At 36.2% G+C, this 13,525-nt stretch overlaps 1 protein-coding gene across 1 annotated transcript in view; it reads right to left on the bottom strand.

The window, feature by feature from the left end:
* Positions 1–13,525, bottom strand: part of DCC (DCC netrin 1 receptor) — a 181,744-nt gene that overhangs the window by 146,804 nt on the left and 21,415 nt on the right. The window contains exon 4 of the mRNA XM_089894262.1: positions 12,925–13,035. Within this exon, the coding sequence (XP_089750388.1) occupies positions 12,925–13,035 (111 nt within the window). The remainder of the gene's footprint in view (positions 1–12,924; positions 13,036–13,525) is intronic.

Genomic DNA, 13,525 nt, shown 5'->3' with positions numbered 1-13,525 from the left:
AGTCACCCAGTGGGAATGTAAAATGGTGCAGCTGCTATGGAAAATAATATGGTGGTTCCTCAAAAAATTAAAAATAGAATTACCAGGGCTTCCCTGGTGGTACAGTGGTTGAGAGTCCGCCTGCCGATACAGGGGGCACGGGTTCGTGCCCCGGTCCGGGAAGATCCCACACGCCGCAGAGCGGCTGGGCGCGTGAGCCATGGCTGCTGAGCCTGCGCATCCGGAGCCTGTGCTCCGCAACGGGAGAGGCCACAACGGTGAGAGGCCCGCGTATCGCAAAAAAAAAAATAGAATTACCATATGCTCTAGCAATTCAACTTGTGGGTATATTCTTGAAACAATTGAAAGCAGGTATTCAAACAGATATTTATATACCTGTGTTCATAGCAGCATTCAAGATACTCAAAAGGTAGCATTCACGATACTCAAAAGATAGAAGCAACTCAAGTGTCCATCATGATAAACAAACTGTGTTCTATACATATAATGGAATAATTTTCATCTTTCAAAAGGAAGGAAATTCTGACATGCTACAAGAACCTTTAGGACATTATGCAAAGTGAAATAAGTTAGTCACAGTAGGACAAAATTATATGATTCCATATATATGAGATACTTAAAGCAGTCAAGTTAATAAAGACAAAGTTGAATGATGACTGCTGGCAGCTGGGAGGAGGGAAGAGGGAGGAGTAAGGAGTTACCATTTAATGGGTATAGCATTTCAGTTTTGCAAAATTAAAAGAGTTTTGGAGAAGGGTAGTAGTGATGGTTACTAAACAGTGTGACTGTACTTAATGCTACTGGACCGTACACTTAAAAATGGTTAAAATGGTAAATTTTGCGTAATGTGTATTTTAAAACAATTCTTTAAAAAGTTAAAAAAACTTGGAGACCATAAAAACATGTTTGCACTTGTCTGTGTGGCCACTGTGGAGATGCAGTGTGCGTATTTGGGACTTTTGAGAGGTAGAGTCAACAGAGCTGTGTAACTGGCATGGTAAAGAGGAGAATCAATGATAACTCACAGACCTTTGGCTTTTGGGCAACTGGTGGATGAGGTACTGACCAAATTTTTTGGTCATGGTCAATTTGAGATGCCTGTTACTCACATGTATAGATATTAGGGAACTAGGAAGGGATAGGGGTTTTGGAGAAAGACCATGGACAGATTTATAGATGTGGAAGCCACCAGCATATAGAAGGTATTTAAAATAAATTTATATGGATACAGACACAGTGTGAGCGTGTGTGAAAACAAATAAAATACAAATAAGATGCTGTCAAGCAAATAAGATCACCCAAAACTCCCTAAAGTCTTCCATTATCACATTGGAAGGCCAGGTTCTTCATTTTTTTTTTTTGCGGTACGCGGGCCTCTCACTACTGTGGCCTCTCCCATTGCGGAGCACAGGCTCTGGACGCGCAGGCTCAGCGGCCGTGGCTCACGGGCCCAGCTGCTCCGCGGCATGTGGGATCTTCCCGGACCGGGGCACGAACCCGCGTCCCCTGCATCGGCAGGCGGACTCTCAACCACTGCGCCACCAGGGAAGCTCTGTCCTCATTTCTTACCACCTCCCCCCTTGCTCACCTCATCCCAGCCATCCACAGTGGACACTTACTTTTCCTCAAACATGACAGGCATGCTCTGGCCTCAGGGTATTTGCACTCGCTGTAGCCTCTGCCTGGGAAGCTCTGCCTCAGAGATACCTTCCTCCCTGACCTTCTTCAGGTTTAGTTATTTAATTTCCAATTTCAGACTTCTCTGCCTACCATATTTAAAATTGCAATCTTTCCCTAATCTCTAATCTCTTACTACTCTCCTAATAATCTCCTCTCATGTTTTTCCCCATAGGATTTATGGTCACTTATTGTGCTACCTACTTCATGTGATTATTTCATTATTCTTTGTCTCATCTCTCTCCATAAATTCTCTATAACTCCAGTAATTAGAATAGTTCCTGGCACAAAGCGCTCAAGAATACAGGAACAAAGTCTATATTTCCTATAAGGTTCAATACATTATGCATGACTCATTAAATATAAAATTACCACAATTTTATATAACTCTCTCCGTAACATTTTTAAGAAAAAAAATGGAATAACATTTTTTAACTTTGGTGCTGAAACGAGATGAAAATATAGTTATTAATGTCATTTTCTCCTAGTCACCAGCAAGATTGGTCTCCTCTGGCTCCTGCTAACGAAAATGATTGCGGCTGTGTACCGTCTGCTGTGGATATGGCACTGCCAAGTAGTGTCAGGCAGTTGGTACTTTTGACAAATACATGTTTATTCTTTATTTAGTATGCTGCATTTTATGGTTCCTTTTGTTAGAGTTTTGCTCCAGTCCTTAACAGCTTATATTTCTTTACAGAGAATTACAGAAGGCAATTGACATACCCACACTCTGTCTTTCTAGACAGGTCTGGTACATACTAATGTGTTCATTTCTATTGGCAGGGCCTGTTCTCAACAAAGGACATCATCTTCCTTAAGCCACGACACCTCTGTAAACTTTGAATGTTGTTTGTTTATTGCAGGGGACAATCACTTCTATTCATCATTTAATTCGACTGTGTTATTCTATTTTATTTTTTGCAGTTCTACTCCCACCATTTTCTCAGACTTAACTTTTTAATATAGTTTTAAACTTTACACACAGCAAATTCACTCAGTGGTACTCAGTTCATGTATCCAGCATTCCCGCCATGGTCCAGGAAAGTACCACCCCCACCTCAAAATTTCCTCATGCTGCTTCCCTTTGCAATCATTCCCTCCCCCAATCTCTCAGGAAGCCTGCTGGCTTCGATGACTGGTGGATGCCGGTACTGTCCCAATGTGAATAACACATTGAATTATAACAGAAATGATGCCTTGAAAGATCAGCTCACAACCTCCAGTTGTTTAAAAGGATGTGTTTTTGAGCTCTCCATCTTTGTTATACTTGAAAATACCAAAAGAAAAAAAACAACAAAATCTTTAAAACCACCCATGGCCAATCTGTCTTTGAATTATATATAAGTGATAACTTCACCCTCTTTTGCTTCAATTCCATCATTAGAATCACTGTCAACTAGTTTGATGTAAGAGAAGGAAAACTTTATGTTCTACCAAACGTACTGGCAATAGTCTCAACACTATTTATTGAATAATCTGCTGATGGAAATATCAACTTTATTATTTTATTTATTTCTCAAATAATAGCAAATGTTTCTGCTCTCTATGTTCTGTTACACTGATCTACATACTTGTCTATTTCTATGCCAGACAGTACTATATTGGTTTTAAATCAGGTTTTATACTAAAAATGTTTGTTCTACTTTTTCAAAATGTTTTCGAATTCTTTTATATTTATTCTTCCATATAAAGTTTACTCTGATTGGAATAATATTAAATTAACCATTAATTTGGGAAGAACTAACAGTTATGTAATGGCAAGGTTTGCATCAAAGAATATACATATCTTTCTATTTACTTATGTTTTATTTTTTATATTTTAATAAAATGCTATTGTTTTCTTCATATACATTTGTTTACATCTTGTTAAATTTAGTCCAAATTTACTTTAGGTTGCTGTATGAGTGCATTTCTTTTCTTTTTAATATTTAAACTAATTATTGATAGTGTAATAAAAAGCTACTTTTGTGTATGTATGTTTGTGTGTGTGTGTGTGTGTGTGTGTGTGTGTACATACATATCGAAACCTACTACATTACATTTTCTTATTGGTTCTAATAGGTTTTCAGTGTAGTTTCTTAAAATTTCCAAATATGCAGTCACACCATTTATAAAAATCAATTGTTTCCTTCTGTAATAAAATGTTACAGCTTTTTAAGTTTTTTTGTTTTTGTTTTTACCAAAACCTCTACACTCTGTTGAATAACAGAAATAGTAGAAATAGGAAGCTTCCTTAGCTTGTTTGGATCTTAAAGCCAAAGGAGTTAGTATTTTACCATGTAGCATAATGCTTACATTTTTACAAGAATGTTTTTGTTTTTTTTTTTTTGCGGGACGTGGGCCTTTCACTGTTGTGGCCTCTCCCATTGCGGAGCACAGGCTCCGGACGCGCAGGCTCAGTGGCCATGGCTCATGGGCCCAGATGCTCCGTGGCATGTGGAATCTTCCCGGACCGGTGCATGAACCCGTGTCCCCTGCATCGGCAGGCGGACTCTCAACCACTGCGCCACCAGGGAAGCTCCAATAATGCTTTTTACAATAATATTTTGAAAGTTTCTTTATATTCCTATGTTAACATGAGTTTTTAAAAGATTGGTAATAACCATCTAAATTTACAAAACGCCCTCCTGCATCTATTGATAAAATTATATGACAACACCCCTTTAAATTATTCCTTAATTAGATGGTGGCTTTTAAGATGTGCTGAATGTATGTCCTGCTTTTGTATCAGAAGGGAACACATCTAATCTCTTAATGCAGACAAGGCTTTATGATCATGAACAAGAAGAAGCTTCATAAGACAATGATATTAGTATTTCATATTGCTGTCAAGGTTTGAGATCTAATTTATCAAAACAAACAATACCAATAAGCATTTTTTGAGTGTTTGATATATATCAGACATGCTGCTGAATATTTTACTACCATTATCATAGTTAATTTTCACAAAAATGTGTTGATATTGATACTGTTGTTACTCTATTTGTAGGTGAGAAAACTCAGGGAAGTTTAGTTACTTGCCCAAGATTGTATAGTGAGTGGAGCAGGATTCAAACCTAGTTACTAAGACTTCAGAGTCCACAATTTTATCCATTACATTACACTTAGAAAAAGTCAATCAAGTCATAGGGAATCAAACATTTCATGAGAGCATTGAAAAGTTTGCTACAGCCAAGGCAAGGATTTGGAATTTCCTTGAACATTTATTGAAGTCTAAATAATCTGTACCATCCTTTGTATAGTGGAGCTCTGAGATTTTGAACAACCACTCGCTGAAGAACTAAAGCAGATTTTAAATTCCTTTCAAAAACCAGTTTTGGCTTTGCTGGCAACATTTCTTATATGTAAGGTGAATTCCACGTGAATGAGAATAAGGGGCTGGATTCTTCAACTTCATGATGACTTGGCTGCTGTACCACTGGCTTAACCTTATCCCATGAGCCTATTTGTCAATCAGCAATGCAAAATATCATGGATTTCCTATCAAAAGCCCATGTGAAAGAAATCCTTTTTCACAACATGCCACCTACATTCCACTGTGCATAAAATCTCATACTAACATCTTTATATCTCCAGATGATCACATTTGCAAGCTCAATGGTATAACCCCCCCCCACTCTTTACCCTCAAATTGGTACATCTACTTAGATGCATTTTAAAAGCATGTTTTTATCAAAAGAAATAGTCAAATGAAAATAATTTCTGTATTTGTTAAAATTTAAAAATCAATTTTATAAAACTGTACCTAATATTTTTAATCTAAAGGGTATACAAGTAAACCATGTTGCCTAGATTTTAGGTGTTAAAAGTTACATTCGAGATGTAACATAATTTCTTTTGGACCAAAGAATTATTTAGAAGTATGTTTTATATTTGCAAATATATATTGGGTATTATATTATTATTAACTATTAGTTTAATTACATGGTGATCAATGAATGTGTTTAGTATGATCCAAGAACTTTAATATCCATTTCTTTATAGGCAAACACTAAATTTTCTTTGGATGCTTAAGGAAAAAAATATGATTTTCTTATTGTGTGAATATTTCAGTTTTGTCCAAGTAAATCTTCTATATTCCTTCCTTTTTCCTTTTTTTTTTAACTGGTTATGATGGGAGTAGGGCAGTTCTTTTTTTTTAATTTTTATTTTTTTTATACAGCAGGTTCTTATCAGTCATCAGTTTTATGCACATCAGTGTATACATGTGAATCCCAATCGCCCAAATCATCAACCACCATTCCCACCCCCCCACGGCTTTTTGCCCTTGGGGTCCATATGTTTCTTCTCTACATCTGTGTCTCAACTTCTGCCTGCAAACCGGTTCATCTGTAATTTTTTTAGGTTCCACATACATGCTTTAATATATATTTGTTTTTCTCTTTCTGACTTACTTCACTCTGTATGACAGTCTCTAGATCCATCCACGTCTCAACAAATGACCCAATTTCGTTCCTTTTTATGGCTGAGTAATATTCCATTGTATGTATGTGCCACATCTTCTTTATCCATTTGTGTGTTGATGGGAATTTAGGTTGCTTCCATGACCTGGCTATTGTAAATAGTGCTGCAATGAACATTGGGGTGCATATGTCTTTTTTTTTTTTTTGGCGGTACACGGGCCTCTCACTGTTGTGGCCTCTCCCGTTGCGGAGCACAGGCTCTGGAGGTGCTCTGGACATGCAGGCTCAGCAGCCATGGCTCACGGGCCCAGCCGCTCTGCGGCATGTGGGATCTTCCCGGACAGGGGCACAAACCCGCGTCCCCTGCATCGGCAAGCGGACCCTCAACCATTGCGCCACCAGGGAAGCCTGCATGTGTCTTTTTGAATCATGGTTTTCTCTGGGTATATGTCCAATAGTGAGATTGTTGGACCACATGATAATTCTATTTTTAGTTTTTTAAGGAACCTCCACACTGTTCTCCATAGTGGGTGTTTCAATTTACATTCCCCCCAATAAAAATAATATTATTTTTCCCTTTTCTTGTCCTACTTTCTATTTCAAGTTTACTGCTCATTTTTTTCATCCTTTTGGCCTCAAATGATGTTAACATGAAACCAAAAGAAAACACAAACTGGTTTATCTTATTTTATACAAATTTTATTTTGGTATAATTATACTTAATCTTTGTCAATGATTGAAATGACACAAACAAAAAGATTTTTTTTTCTTCTGGCAGTTGTATTAGTTTCCTATTGCTACTATACTTGGTGTATTAAATTACCACAAGCTTAGTGGCTTAAAACAGCATAAATTTATTATGTTACATTTCTGGAGGTCAGAACTCCAATATCTGTTTCAGTGAGCTAAAATCAAGGTATCAGCAGGGCCTAATAACTCTTTCTTGAGGCTCTAAGGGACCATGTGTTTTCTTGCTTTTTTCGAACTTCCTTGGCTCATGCCCCACGTCACTCCAACCTGATTCTGCTGTCACACCTCCTGTCTTTCTGAGCTTCCTACCTCCCTCTTCTAAGAACACTTTTGAATACGTTGGGTCCACCTAGATAATCCAGGATAATCGCCTATCTCACAAACCTTAATTTAATCACATCTGCAAAGCCTCTCACTCACAGACCCCAGGAATTAGGATGTGGACATTTTGGGGGGCCATTATTCAGCCTACCACAATTCTTCCGTGTATTATTTTCTCCTTCCTTCCTTCCTTCCTTCTTTCTCTCCTTCTTCCTTTCCTTTTCTATTCTTCAATTTATTTCAGTTAGTCAAAAACTTATTTTTCTCATTTCTCCTTCTTCTGCCTAGAGATTTCCCACTTGTCAGTCTATTTTTTGAATGAATATGACATTTTTAATATGCAATGTTTCTTCTTTCTGGGTGGAGTCATCATCTTAGATTTTACCATTATTCTTAAAATAAACTTTAATGTGTTCCTTCTCAAAGCCATATGCCCAGGGAGTATCACATATCATGCAGATTCCAAAAGGCAGAAGATTTTTCATGGTTCACTTCTCAAATGAAATGAATTTGCAGTAATTCTACTTTACCATTACCGAACAGGTTAATAGGGTTAATTATCTATTTCCTGGGGTCAGGAAATTAGAACCTCTTCTTAGATTCACAGTTTTTGCTTACATCACTCTTGTATTTTCAGGAGTCTCTGCATTGCTGATTTTTGCTAGCCAAGCTCCTCCATTTTAGGGTAGAGGTTTAATTTTAAATTATATCATTATTGATTTGTATAACAATTTCTACCTGTTCACTTTAATTTTTTTTTTTTTAAAGCAGCACAAATGGATGTCCAACCTCAATTTCCTGGAGGATGCCTTGCCGAACTTCATCATAAATTCCTTCATATCCTTATGCAAGACATTTACATAAGAACTTTGGGGAATTCTAATGATTTTGTTTTTTTAAGCTGAAATTTTGAGGCACAAAATAAATATTTTAAAACTTCCCAGCTGTTAGTAATAGCAAACATGCTTTCAGGGAACCCTGAACAAACAGTGAGGTTTGGCTCTGTAATTACTTTAACAAAACATCCTAATTAAAAGGGTAATCCATAAGGAATTGGAGTATTTCTCCAAGTTACTGTAGATATTCACACTGCTTAAATCAAACAGAGAAGGCAAGAGAAACTACAGAAGTCACAGAAGGAGAGGGAATTACTTTCATTGCTTTCAGCTATCTGTACAAACTGCAGCTGACTTGCAAGGCTCAAAGTTACCACCCTAATGAGTAGATCACACCTTCTGAGTGCACAAGGTGACTTAAAGGCAAAGGGAGAAAGTTATGCAACACTATGCACCTAGAAGGGCCAACACTGGGTTTCCCATCCAATGTAGATTTCTCTGGCTACAGCAAAGAATGCCTCCCATTTCAAGTGGTTTTCAAAAGGATTGCTTCCTCCTTATCCAAAAACTTAAAGGAAATCAAAGCCATTCTATATGGAAATCTGACTTTGGAATGCTTAGCTATGAAAGCTCTGGTAGAAGTCATCTAAGTCTCATTTTATAATTTAAACATTTACTTGAATAAGTTAAAATGAGATGAATATTTAAAGAAAACTTCCATAGCTTAAATATATGTATATATTTATCCTATAGAGTCTATATTCTATATTATTTCTATATTTCCATATAGAAAGAGAGCAAGCCATTAGGCTGAGTATTCTCTTGGCGCTACTAGTGACCACTTCTGAGCTTGTCCATTCATCTGAATATTAATTCGTATCAAGGGTTATACTTTCTACTATTTGAATGATGTAGTCAAAAGAAAAAAAAACAGGAGCAAGGAAGAGGAATTGAAATCAGTTTCAGGGAGTTGCTCAGTGAAAAGAGATCACGGGTCCAGAAATTGAGAAAGCCTTAGGACCAAATATGTCTGGTCCTATTAATTTAGTACAGTGAGTAAAATCAATGCTTTACAAAGCAAGTGAAACACATCTGTCCCACACTCCTATAGTTAAATACCCTGAAATGGCTATTAGTTTCCATTATGTTTTAAATGTATACTATCTTAAATCATAAACTATAACAGCATTATGTGCAAGATGCATGAATTGTACTAGGTTTCTTCTATTAATTTTTCATTTACCTTTTGTCAGATTTCTAATGTGCATCTTATGATCAAGGACAAGAACTGTGTAAACAATTATAATCCAAATGAAGAAGTGGAAGAATGAGAGAAGAGGCAGTATTTGAAATGTACTGAAATGTGTTAACCAGCTGCTAAAGGAGTACCATTTGGATGAGGGAGGATGAATTCTGAACAAATAGTGGTAGAAATGATTTTTCTTAAGGTATTCACTTTGAAAAATGTCTACTATGCTGTCCTACACACCCTTCCCTGTAATCCTAGCCATCAGTCCCCTTTCCCTGAAGTTTCTAGTTTAAGTACTATTTGTTTTCATGATGCCTGTTCAATCATTGCAGCCATTATCTGTTAGTGCCTCAAGAGAGCTGTTCATTTTTCACATTTGTACTCCCTGTTTACTTGGCACATCATAACTGCTTAATCAATACTCAAATAAGGAAAAAAGTCAGGAGGGATGCTGCATGCAGAAGAGAGATATTATTAAGCTAAAAACATGGTATAGTTCAAACATCCAGTGAAACAACATTTATTAAGACACTATTCATGAGCTTGGCATAGAGGTTCTTGATTAGAATAGATGTATGAAACGGATTCTACTTAGATCACATAGATATGAAAAGAATGCAGTTAAGTGGAAGCTTTGTGCCATCCCAGGAGCTGTGATTTTACATTTTGGTTCTACTTACAATGTGAGTCTTTCAGAGTGAGGAGAAAGAACACATAAGTCAAGTGGAGCATCCCATTCATCCTGGATATTTTATAGGAACTTCAGCACCTCCACTCCATTTATTTTCACTCCTTCCGGTAAGAGATAGAGTCCCTTAAGTTTGGGTAAATGATATGACCTCATTTCTTAGAATCTTTTGCCTTGAATCACTGTGTTTTTATTGTCATTGGGTCAGTTCTAAAGGATTCATGGGGACTTTGCTTTGATAACCTGTACTGGGCATTGACTCACCCAACCCGGTCTTAAGTGTCAGCTCCACAGTTACCAGCAGAGTGACTGAATCAAGTTGGTTTAATTTTCTTAGCTTAAGTTACTGTTCTTTAAAGGAAGGATAACAATATATACCCCACATGTATAGATGAGAGTATAAAACACAAGTATATAAACTTTAAAAGTTATTTCTCAAGTAAAATAGAAAAATGAAGTATTCCTACAGCATATCCTAACCATCCTTTTATTGTTTAAATAAGACAGATCATGTCCTCATGACTTTAGGCCCAGCTATCCTGGCCTCCTTGTCATACTTCAACCACCAACTGGGCTTCAATTTCTGGATGGTCTCTTCTTGCTATTCCTTCTGAACCAAGGGCTCTTGTCTGACCTATTTGCATGGCTGTCTCCCTCACTTTCTCAAAGTGTGTGCTATATTTTCCTAATATGAGAAATCTTCTCAATCCCCTATATAAAAGAGTACTCCCGAATCATTTGTTATTCCTTCTACCACACTTTATTTTCTTCTGATAATTTATCACTATCTATCTCTACCTCAATAAAATTTATACTCTTTGAGAGTAGGGACTTTGTTTATTGCTTTGCCCCTAGTACCTAAAATAATGCCTGGTATATAAAATTTTTCAAGAAAAATTACATGTTGAATAAATGATTACATGAATTCAAGTTCCCTATTAATGAAGGGCGTATGTTTTGCAAAGTGTGAATTTTTGTAGCTCCACTTCTTGATTTACCTTATCTAAGACAAGTTAAATAACATTTTCTAAGCCCCAAGTTACTTTAATTTAGGGTTTACTTTAGGGTTGTCCTAACTGAGTTGGCCCATGTCTGTCTACTTCTAAAACATTTTTTGTGCTTTAGCCAGACTAGTCTCTTCAAAATGCAAACATAATTGTCAGTATTTAAAAAAATTATTTCATGACTTGCTTAGGATAAAGCGGGTTATGGCTTTAATGAGATTCTTAGGACAAAGTTCAAAATCCTTAATTTGGTCTTGCCAGATTTAGAACATGCCTGTCTTGCAAAAGTAACTGCATGCCATCTCTGTGTTTCAGCCTTGATGGTCTTTATTTTGGGTCCCTAGCAGCACCATGATCTATCTTGACTTCAAACATGCATTTACCTTGCCCTCTACTTCTCCTCCTCAATTTCTAATATATGTTTTTGCATAGCTAATTCTTGTTCATCCTTCAGGTTTCACTTAGATGTAAATCTTCTCTACGTCTGTCTCTTTGCCTATCTATCTTCCTATCTTTCTATTTAGCCATCCATCCTATGTTGAACAATAGGATATGGCCAATATTCAACCAGGTTTGTATTATAACAATGGTAATTTCCTATGACTTCACTTAGAATGTTTGTCTTTCAAAGCTCCACAAGGAAAAAAAATCATGTCTTCCTTATTTATTATTATATCCTCAGAGCTAAGCACAATGCCTGATGTTTAGCAAATTTTCTATAACTTTTCTTTCAATTAATGTGCTATCACATGGCAGTGATTATCATTACTGTGGAAATAGTGTATGTTGATTGTTTTACTGCCACCATAATCATGTTGTAAACCCAAATCTGTGACTATATTAAAATCATGTATGGCAGTGAGTTCTTTAGAAAGGGAAGAAGGGAAAGATCAAAAAGGAAGAAAATTAAAAGAAGGAGTTTAAGGAAGAGAAAGGGAGGGCGGATTTGAGGAATGGTGATGGAGAGAAGAGAGGGAGAGAGAAAAAGGAGAGGAAAAGAAAGAGATACAGAATTTTCACCTTCCAGTAACTTGAATATTTTCGGGTCTATTAGTGAAGAAGAAGTGAATTCCATTGCCGGTTATATAGGCAGCCATCTTGAGTCACCACATTTTCAATACACATGTGTTTATTCTTTCAGCTGCTTTTTTCTTTGCCCCAGTTTGAATCACCTAGCTTTAAGTTTGCTGATCATAACTTACCTCTTTTCAAGTATCTTTCATTTTTATTAATTTCTACTTTGCTCATTTGTAACTCTAATTCTCTAGAGTATATTTTTGCTTTGTTATTTATATTTCTGTTTATTTTTATTATTCACTTTTTTTTGTGGCTTCCATTAACCCTTTCTCTTGAATTGTATTTTTGTATTTAGTCATGGTGCTTTTTATTTCAAGAAGTATTTCTCAACTGGTGATTCTGAAGATGTTGTTATATTTAATGTAGTGATATGTGACTTTTATATGAATCTCAATATCTCATCCACAAGTATTTTAGACAACTATCAATTAAGCAAATAAGGCAGATTGTCCTTTATACAAAAAAATAAGTGTCAGATATTAATGACCATATCATAAGCGTGTCAAAAATACATATTTGCTGTTTTGCAGAAGCACCATAAAAGAGCCAGAGAAGCTATGTAAAGTAATTATGTTTTATGATTATTATCAGAAATTGCAGCCATTCCTGTGAAGAAAATGGTTAGAAGGTCAATTATTCAAAGTAAAATAAAGAGTAAAAAGATCATTTCAAATTATTTTGAAAAAAAAAAGTAATTTGTTATGAAGACTATTATTGATTTATATTTATATGGCATTGCTGAAGACTCTGTATTCATTAAGCATTTTCGCTTTGTTTTGTTTTTGTTTTGCATCTAAAAATTTAAGAAGAATACATATCCCCAATGTTGAAGTTTATCAATTTTTTTAAGGTATCCTTTGAAGCTGAAGTAACGAAGAAGACAGAAATCAGAGTGACAGTGATTGGGGAAAGGTCTTACCATCGAGATCATTCTCCGGAGTCTCTGCTGTGTACCAGTTGGAAGGTGGTCCAGTGCCATTGACTGTCATGGCTGACACTTGAAAACTGTACTGACTTCCTTTCTCCAGTCCTGTGAAAGAATTTTCCCCAGAAGAAAAAACTTACTGAAAACAAGTATTTCTGGTGGGTTTTAAACGTTTTAGCAAAATTTTAACAATAGTAGACATGCTTTACATTGTTTGTGATTGTTGTGGTAATTATTATTTTAGCCAAAAGGGTTGGAAGATTACAGCAAGAAATCAAATTATTTTTCATATATCCTCATTTATTTTTTCCAGTTTACAAAAATGTAACCCTGAAAATAGCCTCAGGGCAGAGGCAGAATATAAAATATGAACGATGAAGAAATAATCAAAAATAGCAAGGATCATTTTTCCTCACAGTTCAGAAGAGGCCTGCCTATAAGTCAAGAAGAGTCAATCTAAAAACTTATGCTCCATCATTCATTCAAGGTCAGTGATTATGTTCCCTTTGGGCCAAGAAAGAAAACTCCAAAGCCACTGTACTTCAGCAGAAAAACTAGGTCTTTGTCTCTCGAAAACATCGCAAGACATAGTTCA

This window comes from Delphinapterus leucas, chromosome 14 (genome assembly GCF_059928025.1).
Source record: "Delphinapterus leucas isolate spDelLeu-1000000601 "Yukka" chromosome 14, BTC_Dleu_Yukka2, whole genome shotgun sequence".
Lineage (NCBI taxonomy): Eukaryota > Metazoa > Chordata > Mammalia > Artiodactyla > Monodontidae > Delphinapterus > Delphinapterus leucas.
This window is presented reverse-complemented; position numbering and strand designations above follow the sequence as displayed.